The 26,504-nt window shown below is 42.5% G+C and overlaps 1 protein-coding gene across 1 annotated transcript; it reads left to right on the top strand.

Annotated features, from left to right (window-relative positions):
- Window positions 1–15,904: 15,904 nt before the first annotated feature.
- On the top strand, window positions 15,905–24,845 carry LOC149437776 (gap junction gamma-1 protein-like). Its single transcript, XM_089660638.1, has 2 exons — window positions 15,905–17,051; window positions 24,649–24,845. The coding sequence occupies exons 1-2, from the start codon at window positions 15,905–15,907 to the stop codon at window positions 24,843–24,845; spliced, it is 1,344 nt and encodes a 447-aa protein (XP_089516764.1).
- Window positions 24,846–26,504: the final 1,659 nt, after the last annotated feature.

The raw sequence follows: 26,504 nt of genomic DNA, 5'->3' as shown, positions 1-26,504 counted from the left end.
GAAGGGAGAAGCTGCACATAGAGCCAACCAGTTCATCTACAGTCCCTTGTTCTTATTAGGAGCATGCTTGTAGGAGTGGAGATCAGAGAGAGGATCTCGTTAGTTTGCTGCTTCTCCTCTCGCCGTCCAGGTAGAGGGAGGAACAAGTCTTGTATGTATTACTAAATTTTGCAGAGAAGCAAAATCAGGTCTCCCGCCCCACCAGACAGGGTTGTGTCTTGCAGAGCTGTGTAAATCTAAGGACTGTATGGCTGGCCAAACAACACTAGTAGACTTTTTTTTTTAATTTTGAAATTTTTTTTTTTTTTTTTTTGTTTTAAGAGCCTTTTGTTCAATTTTTTTTTTAATCATTGGCGTGCTCAAATCGACCATTTTTCAACAGCAGTAAGTAGAAAATTTGAAGGAGTGTGGTTGGAAAATAATTTCTCAATTCAATGTATTTCTAAAAGTGAATGTGACTTTTCATTTGGGGATTTACATTTATTCCAAAAGACAATGTTTAAGCAAGCAAAACTTTAAAGTACTTTTTGAACAGTCTTCATCATCGAATGTACTGATATAGAGACTATATTGTCAGAAGTATTGGAACATCCCTCCAAATCATTGGTTTCAGGTGTTCCAATCACCTCCATGGCCACAGCTGTATAAAATCAAGCCCCTAGGCATGCAGACTGCTTCTACAAACATTTGTGAAAGAATGGGTCGCTCTCAGGAGCTCAGTGACTCCAAGCGTGGTACCATGATAGGTGGTCACCTGTGCAATAAATTAATCTGTGAAATTTCCTGGCTACTAAATATTCCACGGTCATCTGTTAGTGGGATTATAACAAAGTGGAAGCAACTGGGAACAGCAACTCTGTCATGGGGTGGTAGGCCACATAAAATGACAGAGCGGGGTCAGTGTATGCTGAAGAGCACAGGACAGAGCAGTCACCAACTGTCTGCAGATTCAATAGCTAAAAACCTCCAAACTTCATGCGGCCTTCAGATTAGCACAACAACAGTGCGTAGAGAGCTTCATGGAATGGATTTCCATGGCCGAGCAGCTGCATCCAAGCCTTACATCACCAAGTGCAATGCACAGCATTGGATGCAGTGGTGTAAAACACGCTGTCACTGGACTTGAGAGCAGTGCCCAATCATGCTTCTCGATGCCAATCCGATGTGTTTGGCAGTTGCCAGGGGGATGATACTTGCCTGACTGCATTGTGCCAAGTGTAAAGTTTTTGGTAGAGGGGGGGGGATTATGGTGAGGGGTTTTTTGTCAGGGGTTGGGATTGACCCCTTAGTTCCAGTGAAGGGAACTCCTAAGGCATCGGTATACCAAGACATTTTGGACAATTTCATGCGAGCAGCTTTGTGACAATAGTTTGGGGATGGCCCCTTCCTGTTCCAACATGACTGCGCAAAAAGCAAGTTCCCTAAACACATGGATGAGCTAGTTTGGGGTGGAGGAACTTGACTGGCCTGCACACAGTCCTACCACCTTTGCCAAGCATGTCTCCACACCTAAACCCTATTGAGCATCTGTGGGGCATCCTCAAACGGAAGGTGGAGGAGCGCAAGGTCTCGAACACCCACCAGCTCCGTGATGTCTTCATGGAGGAGTGGAAGAGGACTGCAGTGGCAACCTGTGAAGCTCTGGTGAACTCCATGCCCAAGAGGAGGAAGGCAGTGCTGGAAAATAATGGTGGCCACACAAAATATTGACACTTTGGGCCCAATGTGGACATTTTCACTTAGGGGTGTACTCACTTTTGTTGCCAGCGGTTTAGACATTAATGGCTGTGTGTTGAGTTATTTTGAGGGGACAGCAAATTTACATGTTATACAAGCTGTACACTGACTACGTCACATTGTAGCAAAGTGTCATTTCTTCAGTGTTGTCACATGAAAAGAGAGAATTAAAATGTGAAGGGTGTACTCACTTCTATGAAATACACATGCTTTATGGAGCCCCTGGCACATACAGCTACATTTTCTGACTCCTCCAGTAGGTGGTTGCACGCAGCAGCGGCAGGTCTCTACTATTTTGTCTTCATTCACACAATGTACGCCTGTGCAGGGCTGTGTTTACCTGCAGGGGTATGTACAGGTGTTTGCGCATTCTCATGCAGGCTGTCTCCATTGATGTCTGTTGGGTCGCTTTGTCCCATATGACATCCGTATGAGAGCATGTCTGCATTTGGGGACCTGCACCACAGGAATGTCACAATGGGCATTGTGTCTGTAGAGCCGGTGTTTTCCCATTAGACATCAATAGAATTGCCTACATGGGGATGCGTCACCCCTGTGGGTATGTCCAGTGTGGATGAGGCCTGGTAACATTAGAGGCTATGGAGACCTGGCAAACTTATCTATTTAAAAAAAACAAAATGCTTGTTCTGCAATCCTACGACTGGCCGCTTTCTCACCTGCTTCATTGCTGGCGGCGGAGATGGGTGGGAGAGACGGGCTGGTACAATAGTGACTCTTATGTGGAACAGAATGTGTCAGGAACAGTTTATGGGAATACGCCTCCATGTTCATTCCCCAACCAGTTCAACCAGGTACCTTGTCCCGGCACGTTGGGGGATGTAAACACGTAAAGCAATGTGATGTATGGAGACCCTGTGGCTGCTGAATGCAAACTGATCGCTGCCGGGGTCTTCTGTCACCTTTCACACAGATTCCACGATTGAATTTTTAAACAAACTCGACGACGTATAGAGGGGCCCTGTCATTAAACAAACAGTCTTGCAGGTCTGGCCAATATTCAGGGGCCCAGTGATGTCACTCGGGCCTAGTAGTAGTAGGGAAGGCCTGAAAGAATGGAGCTTGTCACCTGGAGCAACCAGAAAGATTATCCATTCTGTACATGAACCTGAAAGACAATTTGGTTGTCATAGGCAACTGAAACATTTGTTTACGCAAAATGTTCCTCAGCAAAAACATTCTACATGGCTTTATTTCAGTGGGACCTTTTGTGTAGTTGCCCCATATTCTTTACCTTTTTTTTTTTTTTTTTTTTTTTTTTTTGGCGTTCTGGGGTAAAATTGTGTGATTTTCCAATCTATTCAGTATTGCAGTGAGCTTCATTGGTGTACAAAGCTAAACGCCAGTATCAAAGGTCAACTGCCCATGGCAGCCGGCCAGAATTTACCAAACCCAGACAGACGGAATCTGATCGGTTGCCATGGATATTGCCTTGTTGAGAAAAGCCGAGGACCCACACATGCGATCATGTTGTGGTAAAGCACAATAGGCTTTTGTTCCCATGGGACATACGCCCGGGCAGGGCCATGTTTACCAGGGATGCACAGGTTTTCCATGAAGGAACGCCATTGATGTCAGTTGGGACTCAGCGGCTGCATGGACAGATGCTGCTCCCAGTTTTGAAATCCACGCAGGTGCATGGTCCCAAACGTGCACTGTCTGCTTTCAGGGCCGTGCACTGCAAAATTGGGAGCAGCGTCTGTCTGTGCAGCCGCTGCATCCCAATTGACATCAGTGCAGCTACCTGCACGGGAATGCGCAAATGGCTGCGCGTTCACATGTGTGTAAACCTGGCCCTTACAGGCGTACTCTATAATACGCCCTGTGTCAACAAGACCTTTTATGTGCATTTGGCCATGCGTTACCATAATGCAGGAATGCGTTAGTTTTGAATGGAAACCGTGCGCACACAGCTAGCGCAACACACTTTATAGTGCACTGTTAGACCTCTATCACACAGGCAGCCTATGGGTGGTATTAACAGGTGGTTACTCTCATATTTACTGCCCCTCTACAAGCAAACATTTCTGCCAAAGGGGTCTGTACACAAGCTGTGGCCACTACACTCTGCTTCGTGGCCATGACTCATTTTAACTTGTCTTGCCAAGTCTGAAAGGCAACACCGGCTGTCAGACTCGCCCATTGAGGTCTGTAGGACTGTGCCGCAAGGCTTGTGGTTGCAGCATGGTATTTCAGTACAAAATCTCCCCATGGCATTGGGGTAAAGGTGTTCTGGAAGCTGCTGCGTTACCACCCTCTCTGAAGAGCCTCACGGATCACTTTTTAGAGGGCGGTAATTGTCATCCATGTCGAGAGTTTCCTAAAGATAGGTGTGAATTATCCGTGTGTTGAGCAAATCGGCTCATTCAAAATGGATGGCCTACTTTGATGTGCAGTAAGGTGTTGTCACTGCATAATATGAATTGGGTCTGAATGTTTCCCAGTCCTCTTGTCGCCTATAGTGCCCCACATTGGTGAAATCTTGTCCTGACCCCACCACAAGATGGCTGCCATTACCAAAATCGGCACTGAGAGAATTGTGAGGCCTGTTGTTGCCAACCTCTCCTGGAAGTAGTTGTTGCATGGCTCCCATTTTTATCCCAAGGTTTCAGAAAAGGCAGACAAGCCAGGCAACTGGTATTCTTGGAAGGAGTTGAGGATGGAGAAGATCAGACTGGTGGGTGATGGTGTTCTGCCTTTGTAATAACTGAAAAGGCAGCGGTGTTTCCTGACCTCAATTCTGCTGGCCTTTATCTTTTTGCTGTCTGTGTCATCTTTTGGGGAGATTCAGATGTGCTAAATGTGTCTCTGGGTCTGGAAGAAAATGGATATCTCCTCAACATGGGAAAATGGAAGTTCTGTCACTTCTCCTGTCCAGCCAAAAGCGTTTAGCAGGAGCTGGGAGAACCCTTTTCAACTGAAGTGGTTGCCAAATCTCATATTGCGTGCACAAATGTGGTGGTGTGCAAATTTTTTTTTTTTCTTTTTTATAGCACCCCAACTTTCCAAGGCTGCACATTTCTAAAACATGCATTGCAGTTTGTCACAACGCATGGTAGCACACTTCTGTGCACTGTATTGCCCAAAAACTTTCTGGTACATTGCCAGCCCAGTCGTTTTTGAATTCACTGGCTTAATGCAATGTAAGTTAATGCAGTTCACCAGGACTCCGGGATCTACACTCACCAGCCAATGTATTGGGTACACCTTGCCAGTACCGGGTTGGGACCCTTTTGCCTTCAGAACTGCCTTAATTCTTTGTGGCATAGATCCAACAAGGTGTTTGGAAACATTCCTCAGATTTTGGTCCATATTGACTTGAGTTACTGTTGCCTTTCTATCATCTTGAACCAGTCCGCCCATTCTCCTCTGACATCAACAAGGCATTTTCGTCCACACAACTGCCGCTCACTGGATATTTTCTCTTTTTGACCATTCTCTGTAAACCCTGGAGATGGTTGTTCATGAAATTCCCAGTAGATCAGACCAGCCCATCTGGCACCAACAACCATGCCACATTCAAAGTCAAATCCCCTTTCTTCCCCATTCTGATGCTCTGTTTGAACAGTCCTCTTCACCACATCTAAATGCATTGAGTTGTTACCTTGGGATTGGTTGATTTTAGCAATTTTTGTTACCAAGAAATTGAACAGGTATACCTAATAAAGTGTCCAGTGTGTGGTGGTGTTTGTTTTTTGTTTTTTTCTTTTTTGTTCCCCAATGCCTTTTTATCCAGTTCTCCACACTTGGCTTGGAAATTTAGTAACTTTTTTTAGCTAGTTTGTAAAATTCCTTTTGAACAATTATTAATACATTTCTCTAACACAAAGGGAGGGGGGACGAATTGGAATTTGGGGTGTGATGGCAATATAAGTTTCATGCTGTTTTCTGTGGATGTTGGTTAGCAGACTGATCCTCCGTAGAATTCATGGTTTCCATTGCGTGCACTGATGGCTCTAACAGACCAGACACAGCTGTAAATGTGATGGAATAAATGGCTCTGTAGTTGGGCTATGAGCAGCACAGCTGGCTATGGCAACATAAAGGAAGGATTTGTATGACTCTACCCATTGTCCTAGGTTGAAGAATAAGTCCCTTGTTTTCATGAGGTCTTCATACCTTCTTCACTGCTCTTTGCAGTATATTAATGGGACTTTGCTTTCTTCTTGACCATCTCGCCATAACTGCAAAGGAACTCAATTGAAATTGTTCAATCCACTGTACAGAGATTCCTATATTCTGTCTCAAACTGCTTTGAAAGCATCTTATTAACTTCCATACCTTGCAAAACAGACTGTCGCTGATGCGTTAATGGCTGTTAAATATATTCACCGCTGTTTCAAAATTAAACCTCATCATTGCATTGTGGTAAAGCGCATTACATGTGGTGGTGCACTGCGGTTCTGTTAATTTTGAATGGCTTCCCAATGTACCTGTCTTGAATACAGTATTACCCTACTGTATGTTGTGGAATACATTATTGCCACCAAAAAATGTGAGTACACGTTTTAGAGCCATTGTGGTTAATTTTGGTAGTGTGTTCAAATGAACGGATTGCATTATTGAGCATCATAACGTGCCTCAACTGCACTGCAATAGAAACCATGCACACCAAGGAAATCCAACAGTCAAGTCTGCTTATTACATAGTTCCACCACCAGCCACCCCCCAAAAAGTTTGTATTACAGTTCCAAAGATATACCTAAAGGTTAGAAAATATAATTGGCTCTTCCCTAACTTCCACATATGGTGCCTGTTTTGATGATGACCTCAGTCCCTCCAGTAGGATCTTCGGAACCCTAGATATCCCAAACCTGTTCCGTGTGTTGGGATTTGGGACACTTGGCACTCCCATTATCATTCCCTGTATTGTGATGTGGATAAGGAAAGTATATTGAGATCAGGGAGGGTGGAGAGGTACTATGTATAAAGCAGACCTTTTAGCCAAAATGTTAAGCCCATCATCTATATCGATTCTCTGTGTGGTCTTTAGGTTTGCCAAAAGCCTCCAAAATGTTAAACCGTATAAGTTAATCTGGTTTGTGACCATATATAAAGTGAGGGGAGATCTCAAAATATGGTGAAACAAGCTCAATAAAAATCTAACCAGGGTGCTAACCATTTTTCTTTATCCAAATCCTGGTTCCCTTTTGAGAAATTTAGTATCATCATTAGCTGTGTAACTGTACGGTATTGGCCTTTAGAGGTAACAAAGTGATGGTTGGTCTCTTGAGTTAACTGGACTGAACGTTTAACTGGGTGTTTGGTGGCAAGTTATGGTTTTCTACTTTGTCAGCTTTTTTTTTATTAAGGTAAGTAGACCCGTACTTTGGCCAAAATGGCAAGGTTCCTTTTTAAGTTTGCTTTGTTCTCCTGAAACCTTTCCAAATGTACTTCATTGTTCTCTTTTTACATCAACCAATTATGTAATGAAATTTGAAGACTGTCTCTTAAAAGTCCTTTTGAGTGTTGAATGTGTTATGAACTGTAATTATTAGCGATGGGAGGTCAAGGGGTCATTCAGCCACTAATGAGCGGAGAAGAGTCTACTTAGGGGATTCTGTAGACTTGTAGATGGTCATCAGTGTTGCTGTGGTCATTTTCTTCTAGTAGTCTAGTCTACTAGTCTGTCTGGATGTTGTAGTGGACTAGTTATGGATGTTTGGGAAGCACAAGGAACCGTATGCTGAGGTATGACCTGCCGTTAACTTTTGTTTTGCCCTGCAGATGCCAGAAACCAGGTGGGTTGGTGAGTTAAGGCAGTTTCTTGCCCATCTGTACCCTGACATGCTAGCTTCTAGCTTTAGGAGATGGTAATGTCTTGTGGACATTGTAATAAGTGACCATGTTAAAGGGGAATTTGGAAAACTGATAATTGAAAAACCTTTTGTATTTAATAGGTCATGGCTAAATTTTCTTTCCAGTAGTATTAGACGTGGATTTTATTTTTCATTTGGTTTGCCCATTCTCAGTGCTTATTGTTTTTTATTGGTACTTTGTATAAGTGTGGCTTTCAACTCTGCATCAGATGGACAGTTCTTCGTAATATGTGCTGCCAGAACTTTTTTGTTTGAACTTTTTTTAAATTTTAAGCCATAAATCTTTCTTCTTTTACATTTCATTTAAAAACTACATTGAGTATTCAAATATTTCCACTAACTTTAAAGAAGGGGTACAATTTTCCACCTAGATTAGATGGTTAATTGTTAAAGAACAATTTTGTCTCGTGCTTGAATTGTAACTCTTAGATATGCTAGAAGTTTGCCAGGGAACAATGTGGACACTGCCCAAAACATTTTGACTATTTGCTTCCAGTTCTAAGCTATTGTCCAGGTCAGGGCTTATTTACAAAGACTGTGTTTTAATGACCATAAAATTCACAACCAAATGTCACCTGTTGCCATTTTTAAGCTGGCCACAGATGGGTAGAATTTCAAACAAAATTTCTTAAGGAAAAGGTCCTAAGAGTTTTTGGCAGATGCCAAAGTGTCACTTTTTTTTTTTCTAGTAATGCTCATCAATGACTGACTAATGGGATTCGGTCATTGGAGAAGAACGGTGGCTACTTGCCATTGGTGGCTGCCATTTGAAGATGTAAAGCTGGCTATACACAGGTTTCACTGGGCTTTCCAAGGTTCTCTAGATTCCATGCTAAATAGTATGGCTGAATATTCCTTCTGCTGACGATTGTATAACTAAACAATAACTGCAGCTGATTGACACTTTTTTTTTTTCTGCCAGTCTCCTTTAGTTTCTCAGTGGATGTTTTATGGATCCAAGTGTTGTTGGTAAGGCCAACCACAGCTGTGATTTGAACTGATTCACAAGATAAAACTTTTTTTTTTTTGCCCCCTATGTCCAGCTGCTATACTGTGGTCCTCTGGGACTGGTGCCTGCTGTCCAGGACAGTGCAACAGAGTTCTTGGTTGGGTCCGTATGGAAACCAATGATAGTTGGGCACCTAATTTTTTCTTTTTTCGGAAGCCGAGGCAATGGCAGCTTTCTTCTCTATTTATTTATTTCAGGTACTTATATAGCGCCATCAATTTACGCAGCGCTTTTACATATATATTGTACATTCACATCGGTCCCTAACCCTCAAGGGGTGTACAAGCTAAGGTCCCTAACTCACATTCATACATATACATACTAGGGCCAATTTAGACAATTAACCTACCAGCATGTCTTTGGAGTGTGGAAGGAAACCGGAGTACCCGGAGGAAACCCATGCAGGCACAGTGAGAACATGCAAACTCCAGGCAGGTGGTGCCGTGGTTGGGATTCGAACCAGCGACCCTAGTACTGCCTGGCAGAAGTGCTAACCATTTAGCCACTGTGCTGCCCACTTGAGGCTGGCTGCAAGGCATAGGTGCCATTTAGAGAATGCCTTGAATCCTAAGGTGGAAGTAAACCCACTTTTGTAACTTTTACCTACAGGTGAGCTTACAATAAAGCTTACCTGTAGGCAAAATATCTCCTAATACATGCACCGCTTAGGAGATATTCACTCATTTTGACAGCCGGCGCATGTGCTTTGAGCCCGGGTTCACATATATGCGGTGCGGTACATCCGTGCTGTGGTTGGGATTTGAACCAGCGACCCTAGTACTGCCAGGCACAAGTGCTAACCACTTAGCCACTGTGCTGCCCATGACTGTTTTACTAGAAAATTGTTTTAAAATTGGATTGTCTTCTGAATGCTGCCTAAAGTAGTCCACCCAATTTTTGGGATCTTGTGAAATGAGGCAGTACGCAATCAGAATTTGTCATCTAAGCTCCTATTGTTATAAATAATGAGTTGCTAGGGGTTATTATGGTGTATTTAGGTTATTAAATTATCATTAATGATTTCCATCTTTTGAAAGTGAGTAAAATGGGAAATGATTCATGGCCTATCTTTAGCATGAACATTGACGTGCTATTTGGCCTGCAGTTTTTTTTGCTTCTCCTCAGAGTGTGGTTACTCAATCGTGGTGGGCGATCCCTACATCTGCTCTCTGCCTTTACACTCCGTGTGGGATTAGTGGTTTCCTGTGTGGTTTGACATTCTGCTTCTTGTCCAGATGTGTCACAAAAGGCAGAAGCCTATTGTAAAGGCCGGGGTGCTGTGTCACCTGCCTTTTCACAACTGTCCGGTACACCCGGGGAGCAGAATGGAGGCCCAGGTCATCCATGACTTCATCCTCTTTTCACACTCTGGTGTGGAGTGCGAAGAAAGTTTACTGGAGCAAAGTGTCTTGGAGGGCTGTGAATTCAAAGAGAAGACATTAGACAGCTGTTCCCTGTAAAGCAGGAAAAAAGTTTGCATCTGTTGCTGGTTGTGGAAAAGTAAATTAAAGTTTTCATCTGTTCAAAGTTTACTTGTCAATAGGATCTGGGGGGGCTTTTCAGGATTTTTTTTTTCCCCAAGTGAGCCAATGTTCTGTTTGTTTCTCACTTTGCAGGTGTCAAAACTCCCACATGTGCAACTACACCACCTTATTACCATCCACATGTCTGCATTCTGTGCTGGGAAGAGTTCACACTTTACCTTCTGTCCTGACCATTTCCTCCCTTTGCTCTGTCCTTGTCAAATCCTGTAACCTGATTTTATACCTGCTGGTCAAGCACACAATGTAGTACCTCTGTACAGGGGCTCTGCATGCAGGGAAACCTGAAGATGCTTTGTTTTTTTTTTTTTCTTTTTTTTTTCTTAAAGCTTGGCTAGACCGTTTTAATCCGCTTCAATACTGGACACCTTTACCCCTTCCTGCCCCGGCCAATTTTCAGCTTTCAGCACTGTTGCACTTTAACAATTGCACAGTCATGCAACACTGTACCCAAACTAAATTATTTAATTTCTTTTCACCTTTTATTTGGCAAAAAATAAAAAAACTCAGCAACAGAAAAGACTGGACATTGTGAAAAAAAAACATGCTTTTTCTTTGTGTTAAAAAAAAAAAAATTGTGCAAATAAAGAATTCATGAATTTAGTCCAAAATGTATTCTGCTGCATTTCTTTAGTCAAAATAAACTAAATCAGTGTTTTATTATTTAGTCTGTAGGAAAGTTAAGAGTCCACAAATAGGACATCAGCACTGATCAAATTTCAGATATCTATAATTTGTAGTCCGATGTGCTGATGGCCTATGTTATTTCTTGAGGCACCAAAGATGTCAGGGTGGTACAGAGCACCCAAATGACCCCCTTTTTGGAAAGTAGACAGTCCAAGGTATTTAGTAAGAGGCATGGTGTTTGCGATTTTTTTTTTTTTTTTTTTTTTTTTTTTTTTTCTCCTTTTGCCTTAATTGTTTGGAAAATTTAAGAAAATAAGATTGCTTATTTCTATATTGTCACCAGTGCAGTACAGCGGTGATTAGGGACATTTTTTTTTTTTTTAAATGAAGAACCCCCCCCAAAATAAAGTATGTGTACATACAATTATAATTTTTTTATGGTGTTCAACACACTGTGACCAGTGCAATATAATGTGTTACCTTTAGTAACATTGTACTATTCTGGGGAAGTGATCAGGACTTATTTATTTTTTACACATGATTGCTTACAGTAGTGGATATTACTGGATGAAATTGATTCATTCAGTGTGTTTCTGTTGGCATTAGCTGTGATTTGCAATAGCTAATCACATGGTACAGATGGGCTATGATTGGTCCTGTCTGTACCATACGATCACTGTGACCAGTCAATGGCTAGCAATACAATTGTACTCAAAGAATGATATGAATTGAAGCCATTCACTGTTTACAATATTCAGGGGATCTCCTGTGATTGGTCACTGCGATTTTACATGGCAATGGCAGTGGGCCGGCACACCTATCTGCTATAGGCTCGGCAGGAAGTGGTTATAATTTATCTTCCTCTGTGATCCCCTGCCAGTGCTCCTGACCCTTTCCTGCCTCATGAGTGCCACCATAGCAAGCTGCTTGTTATGGGGGCAGTCATGCTGGCTCGCTCCTGAGCCGTGTTCTGTGTCCATTGACACAGTGTGGCTCTGCTTGGCCTGTGATTGACAACAGCAGAAGCCAATAGCTCCAGCAATTGCCTCTCAGTCTAATGAGGAGAGAGGGTGAAGAGAGATGCTGCTCTGCCCTTAGCACCACTTTAAGATTTTACTTGTTTAGCCCCATAAGATGAATGTAAGAAATCGCTCTATTCCCCCATCCATTGCTAAACCGCGTGGATGGATGAATCTGCAGTGCCATCTATTGTATTCTGACAGCCAGTACCTGCGGCTGTCAGAATACCCCAAGTCTGTATCTGAATGCAGATGCTGTACAGCCAAGAACTTTTTCACTTGGCTCTGTCAATAAAAATATTGAAATATTGTCTGTTAGTCCAGGTGTATAAAACACACTGCTGATGGATTCATAATAGTAAAAGATCCCTCAGTCTACCCCCCAGTACCTTTTTTATAGCCATAAAACAGCCGCTGATGGGCACCGCAGGCTGTGCTGGTTCCAGAGCGACTCCTGCTGCCAGAGGCTAGAACTGTCACCCACAAATCTGTCTCCTGATGAATGGCATTGTTGGATGGGGGAGGATGCTTGCAATCCAAGGGACAGGTTTGAATGGGTTTAAGCACTATATGCACTTTGTCCCTTGGGGGAATAGATACAATTTTGTAAAAATATATAGTGAGGCCGAAACTCCTCCCTAGCTGAGACATAGATTGCAATAAACACCTGATGGGGGATCCGAACTATTCCCTGCTGTGTGTAAATGAAAACTTAATTTTATTCTATAGTTTAATTATGGGCACCTTACCCTAGGTGAGGGATGTCAAACTCCATTTCATCGCAGGCCGTGGCAGCATCATGGTTGCCCTCAAATGGCCGATTGTATCTGTAAGACTAGATGTCTAGATAACCCCCCCCCCCCCCCCATTACATCAGATGTCAAGAATCCTACACCCTCCATACCATTACCGTGCACCCACTTTGGGGGCAGAGCTGGAAGCAGAAAGTGCAGGATCTGGAGGAGGACCAGAGGAGGAGTGGTGTCAGTTGCCATAGTCTGCTGAATACTGAGATCGGGGAAAGCAGAGATGATGGGGTGTTGCAGCTGCACAGAGAGGTGCAGTTCTGTTGTCCTCTCTGCTGCCAATTGCTGAGACAAGGTGGGGGCAGAGACAAGGGGGTACCTGCAGGAGAGGTGCAAGGGCAACATGAAACTGCCTGGAGGGCTGGATTCGGCCCCATGGGCCTTGTGTTTGACACCTGTGCCCTAGGTTCACACCTGTGCTCTACACCTTACCTTTTTCCGCAGCATCTTTCAGAAATGCACTACAGTCCATTTAACATAATTTCCCATGGGACTGGTTCGCATCTCCGCGTCTTCACCCGGTGCATTTTTTGGAAAGTGTCAGATTTTTTTTTTTAAACGCAAAAAGTTGCTTTTTTGGTTCTATAAACTTTAATGGAAAGACTGCAGAAAAGCATGTAGTGCTTTTTTTTTTTGCTGCGTTTTTGATGTGTTTTGCAATCTGCCTAGTAGCAAGAAGAAAATTGAAGAGCAGCAAAAAAACGCAAAATGCATTGCAGAAACTGATCAAGCACAAACTGCATAGGTGTGAACTTAGCCTGACAAAGAGGTACATGGCCATGGCTTGTGGCACCATGCATTGTTGCAATGCACTAGTGTGAACAGGCCAAAGCTTTTGTGTTTTTTAATTGGGGCAGCACAGTGGCTAAATGGTTAGCACTTCCACCTGGCAGCACTAAGGTCATTGGTTCAAATCCCAGCCACGGCACCTCCTGCTTGGAGTTTGCATGTTCTCCCTGTGCTTGTGTTGGTTTCCTCCGGGTGCTCCGGTTTCCTCCCACACTCAAGACCTACTGCTAGGTTAATTAGCTCCTGTCTACATTCATACATACTAGGGCCAATTTAAGCTAGAGACCTTAGATTGTACGCCCCTTGAGGGTTAGGGACTGATGTGTGTGTGTGTGTGTGTGTGTGTGTGTGTGTGTGTGTGTGTGTGTGTGAAGCACTGCGTAAATTTATGGCGCTATATAAGTACCTGAAATGCAATAAATAAATTTTGTGCTGCAGATCCATCCACACCCCCCGTGTTGTTGTGGTGGGTGTTTTTTTTTTTTTTTTTGTGGGATTTAAAAATCACTTTTTGTTTTGTTTTCTGTTTTTTCTTTTGGCACCAACATTCTAATCTGCTCTGTAAAGTGATCTGACCCCAGGGAGTGAACAGCTGACTCTCCTCCGATCTCCACACCCATGCCAAATCTCATCCAGTCTTCTACCCACACCTGTAATTGGATAACGTGTGAATCCAAAACTCCACTTTTTACAAGTCGGTCTAAACATGCAAAGCCTGAGTCACTGTGAACCCGGATTTCTACCAGAAGGTTGTTGAGTCACCTTTTTGTGGTGTTCTCATAAGCTGGTATTTGGAAACGATCGTCCTATTACTACGTGCATCGAAAAAAAAAAAAAATCTGCTCACTCTGCAAACTTTTTATGAGAACTTTTTAGCTGAACTTTCCTCATCGAAACGCCTTTTTGTCTTTAAAATGATTCCATAAAATTTTTCCACCCAGAGTATGATGCCAAAAGCTACTAAAAACCCATCAATGTAATATCTATGGAAGTGCTATTGGAGATCTCTTTGAAAATGCTGGTTGCTTGGCTGTTCACGGTAACATAACTGACCATGGGACAAGTATGCAAGACCTGTAAAGTTAGGGTCATCTCCTTCTCATATATACGGTTTCTGGGTCAGTGATTCAATACATTGAAGCAAATGGATCACTATAAGCCAAGTAAATTCCATTTTTAAGTTGGCCACATTTGATTACAAATCCCTTTCCCAATCACATTTTTAGGCTTGCATTTTTTCGCAGTGGGTCATGGGTTGGCATCAATGGCTGTGTGGGTTTTTGTTTTTTTGTTTTTTTTTATGGTGGGTTCTGGGTGTGTGGTTTTTCTGGTGTGTGTGTGTGTGTGTGTGTGTGTGTGTTTTGTGTGTGTGTGTGTGTGTGTGTGTGTGTGTGTGTGTTTTTTGTTTTGTTTTGTTTTTCAGTTGAAAACCATAGATCCATTCAAGATTCAATGATGGGTGCATTTGACCTGCTTCAAGTGGTAGTTGCATTCCCATAGACTTGTATGCAAAACCCATGTAAATACCTGAAATAACTGAAAGGCAAACTAAAGCTCATCAACACAAGCCCAAATTGTCTTTGATTGTAGTTTATCCACTAGAGGGAGCACTCAGTTGCTCAGTGAAATTATAGGGTTAGTCATTTGTCAACCTGTCTAGATGTAAATAGTAGTAATGAAAAATAAAAATTTAAAAAGACATTAATAAAAAAAAAGTAATACAAAAATAAATTATTTAGTGTTTAATTTTTTAGTATTAAAATAAAATAGAATACAAAATAAAATTGAAAGGGCAAATATATCATCTCAAATGTATTTAGACCTCGCTGCACTGGGTGATGTGAATAGACATGAAAAGGCAACACTTTTTTTTTTTTTTATTGTTTTTACGATCATCCATTTAATATATAATTTAGGGTTGCACCGATACTGTTTTTTTGTTTGTTTTGTGTTTTTTTTTTTTTACATCATCGGAGAGTACAAATACTTGTGTTCAAGTACTCACCAATACTGATTAGCAATACCTATTTGCAGTGTGATTTGAGCCCATACAAAATAAATGGGCTCAGATCGCACTGCAGGGAATCCCTTGATTTGAACAGGGATATGGCGTGATTCCTGTCCGAATCGCATGTGGTGCAATTTGCAGTGTGATTTTTGACCAATACAAAATGGCTCAAATCGCACCACCCCACAGGGAAACCGCATGTGACTTGAACAGGAAAGGTTTGCACAAGTACCTGTGCAATACTGGTATCGGTGCAAATATAAATAAATTAAATTTGAGATTATATATATATATATATATATATATATATATATATATATATATATATTAAATCAATTTTTTTTACTGTTTTCTGGATTGTCCACTAAATAATACATCAGTGGTTGGCGGCTGCTTCCTTTTAAACATTTACAAAGTTGGCTTTTAGCACTTAAACCAATTTTCTCTGAATGTGCTCTGGTTAGATGATTAATTGCCATATATTAATGACTTTTTTTTTTTATGTATTTCCAGATCTACACATAACTCAGGATGAGCTGGAGCTTTCTAACCCGCCTTCTTGAAGAGATCAACAATCACTCTACCTTTGTGGGGAAGGTATGGCTTACAGTCCTGATCATTTTCCGGATTGTGCTGACTGCTGTGGGCGGCGAATCCATCTACTATGATGAACAGAGCAAGTTTGTGTGCAATACGCAGCAGCCCGGTTGTGAGAATGTGTGCTATGACGCATTTGCGCCCTTGTCACATGTTAGATTCTGGATCTTCCAAATCATCCTTATTACAACCCCCTCCATCATGTACATGGGCTTTGCCATGCACCGCATTGCTCGCCAGCCGGAGGAGTACAGGAGGCGAATGGAAAAATTGAAAAGCGTCAAGAAAAGGGCTCCAGTGGTTCATCGTGGTGCTAGGCGGGATTATGAAGAAGCGGAAGATGACAATGAAGAAGACCCAATGATCAGTGAAGAGTTGGTCCCAGACAAGGATGTCGAGGATAAGGACAAAAAGAAACATGACGGGCGAAGACGCATCAAGCAGGATGGGCTGATGAAGGTGTACGTGCTGCAGCTGCTCTTCCGCTCAGTTCTGGAAGTCGGGTTCCTCTTTGGACAATATACTTTGTATGGGTTTGAAGTCATCCCATCCTATATGTGTGCACGGAGCCCGTGTCCTCATACTGTGGACTGTTTTGTGTCTCGTCCCACTGAGAAGACCATCTTCCTCCTCATCATGTATGCCGTCAGTGCGCTGTGCCTTCTTCTCAACCTCTGTGAGCTCTTCCACTTGGGCGTTGGTGGCATACGTGATTCCCTGCGCAATAAAAGTCGAGATACAGAGGAGGTCCAGTATTGTAAAAAGACCCCCAGCGCCCCACCAAACTACCAGTCCGTACTGAAAAAAGGGAAGGTTCCCAATGGCAAGCTGTATCCAGAAAGTGGTGGGTCTGAAGCCTTTGAGTTGCCGGTAGCTCATTCAGGACTGCATGAGCTGGACCAACTGCGTCAGCATCTCAAGCTGGCCCAAGAACAACTGGACTTGGCCTTTCAGTTAAACAGTGTAGCAAATACCGCCCATCCGTCACGGAGTAGCAGTCCAGAAGCTAACAGCATAGCGGCAGAGCAGAACCGACTCAACTTCGCTCAGGAGAAGGGGGGAGGAGTCTGTGAAAAATCGGGTAAGGGCAAAAGAGGTTCGTTCTCAATGAAACCTAGTGATCCTGCCAGTAACACGCTTCCTGTCCTAGGGTGACAACACTCAAGATCAGAAAGGCAGGTTAGAGTGATAAAGCTACAATGTAAGACCTAAAGCTCACAGGAGATGGCTTGGCAAGCTGATCTTATTTTTAAGAGAGCACAGGAAGTTAAAAGGGCAGAGGAATTCTGGCAAAATCGGCAAAATATATATATATATTTTTTTTCCCCTTGCAGAAAAAGTAAGGGGGTAGGAAACTAATGCAGCCACAACATCTAAGGACAAGTAATGTAATTCATATTACACTTGTTGGGTGTAGGTATGCTTTAGCCAGTTGCCGACCGATGGCTGCACTGCGGCCGGCCAGTTCTGGGAGGTCGTCATATGACGTCCTCCCAGAACGCACTCTCCTGCGCGCCTCCGGCGATCTCTGTGATCGTTTGTCCTACGAACACAGCTGATCACATCGTGGTAAAAGGCCAATCACAGCGGCCTTTTACCACGTGATCAGCCGTGTCCAATGACATGCTGATCACCGGGAAATGCAATTGCCGGTTCTCGGCTGCACTTTCCTCACGCTTTCGAGAACCAGCAGTTGTCAAAGCAGGGATCGGCACCAATCATCAGGGCACTGGTGATCAGTGCCCTGATGATCGGTGCCTACCTGTGCCACCTATCAGTGAAGCCTCATCAACGCACATCAGTGAAGGAGAAAAGTTACCTGTTTGCAAAATTTTTTTTTTTTGTGCAAAAAGTAAAACACCCAGTGGCAAGTAAATACCTCCAAAAGAAAGCTATTTGTGAGGAAAAAAAGATAAAAATTTCATATGGGTATAATGTTGCATGACCATACAATTGTCATTCAAACAAACTAAAAAATCCCAGCGCCAATCAAAGAAAGTATACAATTATGCAGCTGTGCACCAGTGAAAACCACCAATAATGAATAACACAAAAAACAGCGCAAAAATTAAATAAATAAAAATAATCACAAATAAATGTCCGTGCAAATAAATATATATATATATATATATATATATATATATATATATATATATATATATATATATATATATATATATATATATATATATATATATATATTTCAAACATAAGTCCTTATTTTCCCAAAAGGATTTTCAAGACAATGTTCCAAAATGTGCTTCCACCTAATCACCACGTGAAAAATAATATTGACCGCATTCACCAGATGGAGGATTTTTTATTTTCATGTTTTGTTTATTTTTAGTATATATATATTTTTTTATATTTTTTTTATTTTTGGAAGTACATTTTTTGGAACACTGTCTTGAAAATCCTTTTGGAATTTTTGCACAGACCTTTATTTATTTGTGATTATTTTTATTTATTTAATTGTCATTCAAAGTGCGACAGTGCTGAAAATTGGCCTGGTAAAGAATGGGGTATAGGTGGTATGGGGTATAGGTAGGCAGGTGGTTAAGGCCCCATTCACGCTTGCAAATGGGGCCATTGGCGATTTACATATGGGAGACCCAGCAGGATTCTTGGCGAATGGCTACGGGAGGCAGCACCATTGAAAGCAAGTGGAGGCTGCTCCCGTAGGCAATTGCGACTGTTCGCATGTATTCACTCTAGGAGCGATTTTACTTTTGAATGATTGGCCCTAGTCACAGACAAGTCTGTCAAGGGCTGATTATTCTCCTTGCTAGGACTCCTGTAGGTGATTGCGAAGAGCCCTATTTGCATGTGTAAATGGGGTCTAACTGCTCACTGTCCATAGTATGTATAAACAAAACTGCTGGATTCAAGCAACATGGTGGCTAAGTGGTTAGTACTTCCACCTAGCAGCACTAGGGTCCTTGGTTCAAATCCCAATCACAGCACTACCTGCATGGAGTTTGCATGTTCTCTCTGTGCCTGAGTGTTTTTTCCTCCGGGTACTCTGGTTTCCTCCCCCGCGCTAAAGACATGCTGGTAGGTTAATTGGCTCCTGTGTAAATTGTCCCTAGTGTGTGTATGTATGTGAGTTAGGAGGGACCTTAGATTGCAAGCTCCTTGAGGGCAGGGACTAATGTGAATGTAAAATCTATATTCTATAGAGCTGACAATATACGTAGTGAGTGATGGAGATATAATTACCTGTATTAGGTGGTTAGAACAAGAGCAAAAACATGTAAATAAAAAAAATTTTGACAAACTCCAGGCAAAAAAAAAAAAATCACTCGTGCAGTGTCTCTGGGCCATGGATGCATGAGTGAACATTTGGTTTGTTTTAGTGAAGAGAAGAGTGGCGATATACTTGCCTGAAATTTGTTGTAGGAGAGACATGGAAATTGCCATCACTGACCTTTCTGAAAATGCTAATTGCCTCATTGTGCTGACGCCTTGACCTTTTTGAGTCGCTAATCCCGAGCAAGTAAAGTAAGGAATTCCTACTGTTGTGACATGCTTGTTCCAGCTCAGTGGCTGAGAAGTGAAAATCCAGGGAACTAGCATTTTCAGAAGTGTTGTTGGCAAAGGCAACCTACATACAGACTTAAAAGTGCACACTAATGCCAAGGCCAAACTAACCAACTTCTGAATTTTATCACTTCTAATTAACTCCTCTGCAATGTAGCGCTGCGGTAAAGAGGTACTATAGATACATTGTGTAGGGGCTACAAGAGACCCTTTGTTGGCCGTCCAGCCAAAGAGAAGGGCAATAGGGCACTTCAGATACAAATGCTCAGTTGTTTTGTGTCTGCTCAAGCCTTTGCCAAACATCAAAGCCCTACCTTAGCACGTAGGATTTGAACGCAGTTTAACCACTTCCAGTCCGGACACTTTTACCCCCTTCCTGACCAGGGCAATTTTCAGCTTTTAGCGCTATCACACTTTGAATGACAATTGCACGGTCATGCAACACTGTACCCAAATTAATTTTTTACCATTTTTTGAGACAGATAAAGCTTTATTTTGGTGGTATTTATTCACCACTGGGATTTGTATTTTTTTTTGCTATGTAAATGAAATGTCCAAAAATTTTGAAAAAAAGTGTTTTTTTTTATAAAATTTTGCAAATAAATAATATTTCATCATAAATCTTAGCCAAAATTTATTCCGTTATCTTTTTAGTAAAAAAAAAAAATCCAAATTAGTTTATAAGCAAAAATTATAATTTTTAAACATTTTTTTTTTACATTTTTATTTTATTTTTTTATATTTTTTTTTTTACATACTGTCACCCTAGCAGTACAGTGTCACCATGGGTACTTGTGGGGGGTGATGAAGATTTTTTTTTTTTTTTTACACTGATTGTTTGTTTTTACACCCATATAGGATGTAAAAGCAATCATTTCTCTTTCTCTCTGTGTGCATTCTTGCACTCATTGAGAAGTACTGAGTGAGCTGTGATTGGTCACAGCTTGTCACATGGTACAAGGCTTTTGTGAATAGCCTTGTACCATGTGACCTCTGTGATCATTCACAGATTTCACACGTAGTAAGCAATGATGTCAGAAGTGACCTCTTGCTTACTACTTTGCATGTGATCACTGATTGGCCAATCAGTGATCACATGATCGGGACCTCGTATAGAGGTCCCGTCCGACGATCGGTGTTTCACTGTGTCCGGAGGACACAGCGGGCACCGGATCGCGGTGCTGCGCGCTCCCAGGGAGCGTGCACAAGCAGGGTGCAGGGAGACCGTTTATTAGACGGCCGCCCGACCTTGCAGTGCCACCGTCCGGCCGTTTATATACAACGGCCGGACGGGAGGTGGTTAATAATCCAGTGTTTAACCACTTGCCTGTTGGGCACTTGTACCCCCTTCCTGCCCAGGCCAGTTTTCATCTTTCAGTGCTGTTGCACTTTGACAATTGTGTAGTCATGCAACACTGTATCCATATTAAATTTTTATCATTTTTTGAGAGAGCTTTCTTTTGGTGGTATTCACCTCTGGGTTTTTTATTTTTTGCTAAACAAACCAAAAACAACTAAAACTTTTTTTTTTTCAAAATTTTCAGTTTTTGTTTTAGAAACAATTGAGTACTGTCCATGATACTTTTTTTATTTGCACTAACATACAATTTTGAGGACAAGCTTTTGGGGTATGTCCCCTTCTTTGTTTTAAAATTTTTGTAAATAAGTGATTTTTCTCTTTCACTGATATGCACTAATGAGGCTGCAGTGATGGGCACTGATAGGTGGCACTGAGGAGGCACTGGTAGGTAGCACTGATGGGCATTGACAGGCATCACTGATGGGCACTGAAAGGCAGCACTCCTATATGGCACTGATAGTCAGCTAGACAGAATGAGCTGTCGCTTTCCTCAGAGCTAAAGGAAACTAAGGGGTGGGGTCACTGGGTAATGTCACTGAGCGACCCCCGCCTCTTTGTTTTCTTTTAGTCCTCAGAGAATGACAGCTCCTTCTCTGAGCTATCATAAAGAAGGAAAAAAAAAAGCCACCAATTGCATTTTAAAACAATTTTTTTTTTTTTTTAATTACCAACTTTTTTTCCCCTTCACTATAGCTCAGAGAAAGAGCTGTCATTCTCAGAGGACTAAAAGAAAAAAAAAGGGGTGGGGTCACTCGGTGACATTACCCAGTGACCCCGCCCCTTGGCTTCCTTTAGCTTTGGGGAAAGTGACAGCTCATTCTCTGAGCTATAGTGAAGAAAAAAAAAGCCGGTAATTACATTTAAAAACTGGCACTGATATAGTGACAACCAGTGAGGGAGCCTCTCTGTATACACTGCTCCTCTCCTGCCCCCTCCTTGCACACACTCCTCCAAAGAGGACCTGTCACTTATATGCTATCACATAGGGGACTATTGGTCCCCTATGTGATGGCAATAAAGTTTTATAAGTTAAATAAAAAATTTAAAATATACATTGAAGTAGGGAGGGGAAAAAATGGAGCCTCCGCACCCCCACATACGCAGACGGTTCGGTTTTCGGCCACGTGCTTTCTGAATTTTCAGTATCAGCACCAGAATTTTCATTTCGGTACACCACTAATGCTTTATGTAACTTCATTGTTGGATTCTGCAAGTTTTTTAATATTGCTTGTATTAGATTTACAGATTTCTGTAGTACTTTACTAATGCTTTTTCATTTTTATTTCACAGGTTTGTGATATTTGGAGGATGGGGTAACTGGGGGGGGGACTTGATGCATTTCCAATCCTGAACGACAACTGGAATTGAATTACCATGTGGGTCCTGAACCCTCCCCCGGCCAGGAAACTCTGCGGAGGGTGAAGAAAAGGGAACGTCTAGGCAGAGCGCCGGTTATGAATAGTGCTCTGTTTTCTGACTGCAAAAGCTGCATCGTCTTCTGGAAAGTTATTGAAATATTGCTGTTAATCCCGCTCCCTGCTGATGGCTGGAGCAGAGCCCCCCCCCGCAGCAGAAGTAAATGCTACTGGTTTACACGGACTACCAGCCACTCGCTTCCAGGAGCAGCAGCAAAGGGCTATGGCTGGCTGGCTCTGTTTTCACTTTTTTTTTCTTTTTTGTCTTAAGGTTTTATAACTTTTTTTTAATGTGGTGTGTCTTTTTTTTTTTTTTTTTTTTTTTTTTTTTTTTTCTATTTTTTACTTTTATGTTTTTCAATTGAAGAATGTTACAGTGGTTGAAATGTGTTTAAACATAGTGGTACTGGATCATTTCAATGTTTTTTTTTTTTCTTAAAAAGGGAGATGGCTTATTGCCTGTAATTATTTTTATTTTTTTTTCTTTATATAAAATGTATGTAACCACAACTACGGCAATGTGGAAGTTATCGGTACAGATGGAGCATCATCAGCTTAAATGTAGAAGGCTTGGCCACGGCGGAGGACACCCTATCATGGAAGCTACCAAGGGGAATTGTGCTGAGCATGTTATGGTTTTCTTGTTCTACATACTTTAGACTGGTTTTTTTTTTTTTTTTTCTACAAGGGAAAAAAAGTTCAAGAAACAGTGTCTGCTGTGCTGATGCGTTCTATGCATTTGTGTGAAAGACTTCATTTTTCTATTAGGGGGGAGAGGAGGAGAACCAAAATTTCCGACCTCATTTAAAAAAAAAAAAGAAAAGCTTTAACATTCCATTGCCTCCTTTCTCCTCCTGCACACCTTCTGTCTCTGAGTGGTACAACCCTGCTGTGCCACTTTCCTATTCTAAGGGCTGAGCTGATCCACTCTAGGGGTGGGGGCGGGGGGGATATTCTTCTTAACCCTTTGACAGCTAGCATGGGTTTAGTCCATCTGGCAGCAAAGGGTTGAAGTTGCACATTCCTAAAGCTGTTGCAAATACCAAAAGTGTCTTCTTGAGGAATGCAAAAGGGAGTTTCTCTTCCTTTTCTGTACAGATGTTTAAATGCCTTTCTTAAAGGGGGACTACAGCTGTTTTAGATATGTTACTTGATGTACATTGAAAAAGTTTTCTTTGCTGCAATTTTTACTACAGGAAATGAAGTCGGTCTACCACTGCAGGGTAAACGTGTCGATTTTTCTGCTCCAATTCGAGGGCAACATTTTAGGAGGGCTGCACTTGTAATAAACTGGTAGGAGATAGGTGCTATGGCTGATCAAAGCGCAGGTCTCCTCTTTTATTGCCATGTGCGTTTTGTGTCTATACTCCAGAGAGCCAATTTCTTAGGCCGCTGTTCACATCTGGGATCGCAGGCTCAATTACAAATCGCACTGCAATAGCAGCAAAACCCACCACACGGTTTTGGATGGCATTCATTTTTAATGACACCTAAAATGCGATATGATTTTGCCACCATTTTTGTGGCGAACAGCATTGCGCAAACGGGGCTTTTTTTTTTGTTTCATTTTGGTGACAAACTGCGCGCAATACGCTCTGCTGGGATTGCTGTGTAACAATCGCCGCAAAACTGCATTTAAATGAATGGCACTAAAACAAGCATGGTGTGTTTTTTTACCACTGTGGTTGTGCTTTTGGCATCGCAATCCCAAATTTCTAGATGTGAACGGGGCCTCAGGGCTCTCAGACAGAGACCTGGCCTTTGTGCTGAGCTACTTTTTTGCTGCATTTGCATCCATCTTGGAGCTGCGCACAGGCAGCCCATAGAAGCGGATGCAGACGGACACAGATTTGACCGCATAGTGTCGGTGTATGGATCTGTGCACTCACTCTTGCCTGCACAGGGGCAGACTGACAACTCATGGGGCCCCCGGGCAATAGGGGATCATGGGGCCCGTGTCCTTGCCCAAACTCAAAAAAGCCTATGAAAAAGGTACCAGGGGCATCTCATGCGGCCCCCTACTGACCCGGACCCTCGGGCAGTGCCCAAGTTTCCAAATGGTCAGTCCGCCCCTGTGCCCGCATGTCAGATTTTGACATGTAACTGTGTCTGTGCAGCTGCTTCATCTGCATCCATTTCTATGGACTCCCTGCGCGCAGCTCCAAGGTGAATGCACATGCGGCTAAGCAGCGGTCTGAATGAGTCCTTAACATACTGCACATACCCAGGATGCATCATAAAGTGGTCATGCTTGTTTCTTGGTCAGGTTGGAGGAGATGAGCATGACCTGTTTCCTTTTTTGATCAGCTGCATTCACTTTAGCGCGATTTCCAGTGTAACTTTTTGGTGCCACTCTGGTCCAGAGAATGTAAAGTCACATCAAAAGTCGCACCGAAGTAGTGCAGGCACCTTTTCAAAGTTGCTGCGACTATTAAGCCACATCGATTTGGTTACCCTTGAAATAATTGAGTGCGACTTGTCATGTGACTTTGACCAAAATCCATTGACACTTGAGACTTCATGTCCAAAGTCACAGGATGAGAGTGTGAATGAAGCCTAAAAGTAACGGCCCCTAGGAAGATGTAGACATTAGTCAGAGCAGGGCAGCAAAAAGCCTCAGGAGTCTTTTGAGGTTAGTTTAAAACTGGCCAATCACGTCTTTTTTTTTTTTTTTTTTTTGTCCCAAGAAAAGTCCAAAATCTTGTTGCTGGTTTTCTAGGACTCCTTGACTACATAGTGATTATTTTAGAGTTTGTGATTTTGGGGACGTGGTGCTTATTGCTACGTGTCCTAATTGGCCCTTTCTGAATAATATCTAGTGACTATGTTCAAAGGAAAAAATCCCAGAGAACTGCAGCTGTAGTCTGCAGCTTCTCACAGGGGTGACCCTGTCCTGAAGTATCGGACTGCCATTGCTGGATGTCTTCTATTAGTGTTTGTTGCTTGGCTGTGTGTCTGTACTTTGGTCCACAGAAAGTCAATTCCCGGTCTGTGGCTCAGTGTCCGTAAGTGTCAGTTCCTTGTGCCTTTACTTCAGGTCCGTGATTCAGGAAGCCCTTAAGCCAGTGCAGCCACATGACAGCCAGAAAAGTAGCATTTTCAGATTGTCAATGGCGGCCTTCATGACAGGATCACTTCAAGAAGATTAGGCATGCCTGGAAGGTTTGAGTTACAGGGAGCCCTCCTTTGCCATAGCCAAGTCGCACAGTTCTAGGGTACGATATTTTGGGGGTGCCACTTTTTGTATAGTCCATATAGAAGGCTCCCAATTAAGATGGCAGTATCCTTAGTATCCTAAGGCAGATGTCCTTAGGTTAAGTGTATTTCTTTGGGCTTCAAAATGTAGAAAAAAAAACAATTATTGTTCGTGTTCTGGATGCAAGTTACTTTATTGTTGGCATTTATCTGTTAGTGAAGTTTAGAGCTCAGTAGTGGCCTTATCCTTGAATTGTAGATTTTCCAAAAAGTATTCATATTCTGTAGTTCTTTAATCCTTTCACGCAGCTACCTCTTGGCCCTTTTAAGAGGGTATAGGTACCTGGAGGCGGGCATTTTGATCATATGACCGCTGTGATTGGCAGTCAAAGCGGTCATATGAATGGAAAGCTCCCGATCGCATCCAGAGCTTTGGTACCCGCCGGTGGGAGTGCGCGATCAGCACAGTAATCTGTTTACATAGGGCCACATGTATGCGGCCTCTTGCCAGGTGGTTTTTAAAGGCTGAGAGGCCGCATACATGTGGCCCTATGTAAATAGATTACTGTGCTGAGCACGCACTCCCACTGGTGGGTACCAAAGCTCTGGATGCATATTTTGCGATATATGTGTACACCCAATGGGAAGATGTTAAAGCTCCCGCCAATTGCTCACCAATTGTCTGCATGTTGCCAATTTGCCATAATGAACGAAATGATGTTTTTGTGACCATTGCATTCTCTGGTTCCTGTGCCGAGAAACCGACCTCCTGTGTTCACAATGCATCAGGCAGCCGCTCAGCATGGGAATCAGAAGAGGTGGCAGACCACTGTACTTTCCGTGATTTCCAGCTTCGAGGGGCATCGGCCAGGTATGTTATATACATGGTTACATTGGTCCAAGCTGGACCAGTGTAATGATATTAGATATGTATACCTAGAAATTAAATTTGCATTATGTGCGTGTTTCATCTCTTAGGCCCCTTTCACACTGAATAGGAGCCGCAGGCCACGTATGACAGACT

The sequence above is a fragment of the Staurois parvus genome, unplaced genomic scaffold, assembly GCF_062004578.1.
Source record: "Staurois parvus isolate SC_StPar_1 unplaced genomic scaffold, SC_StPar_1.0 ptg001255l, whole genome shotgun sequence".
Taxonomy (NCBI): Eukaryota; Metazoa; Chordata; class Amphibia; order Anura; family Ranidae; genus Staurois; species Staurois parvus.
This window is presented reverse-complemented; position numbering and strand designations above follow the sequence as displayed.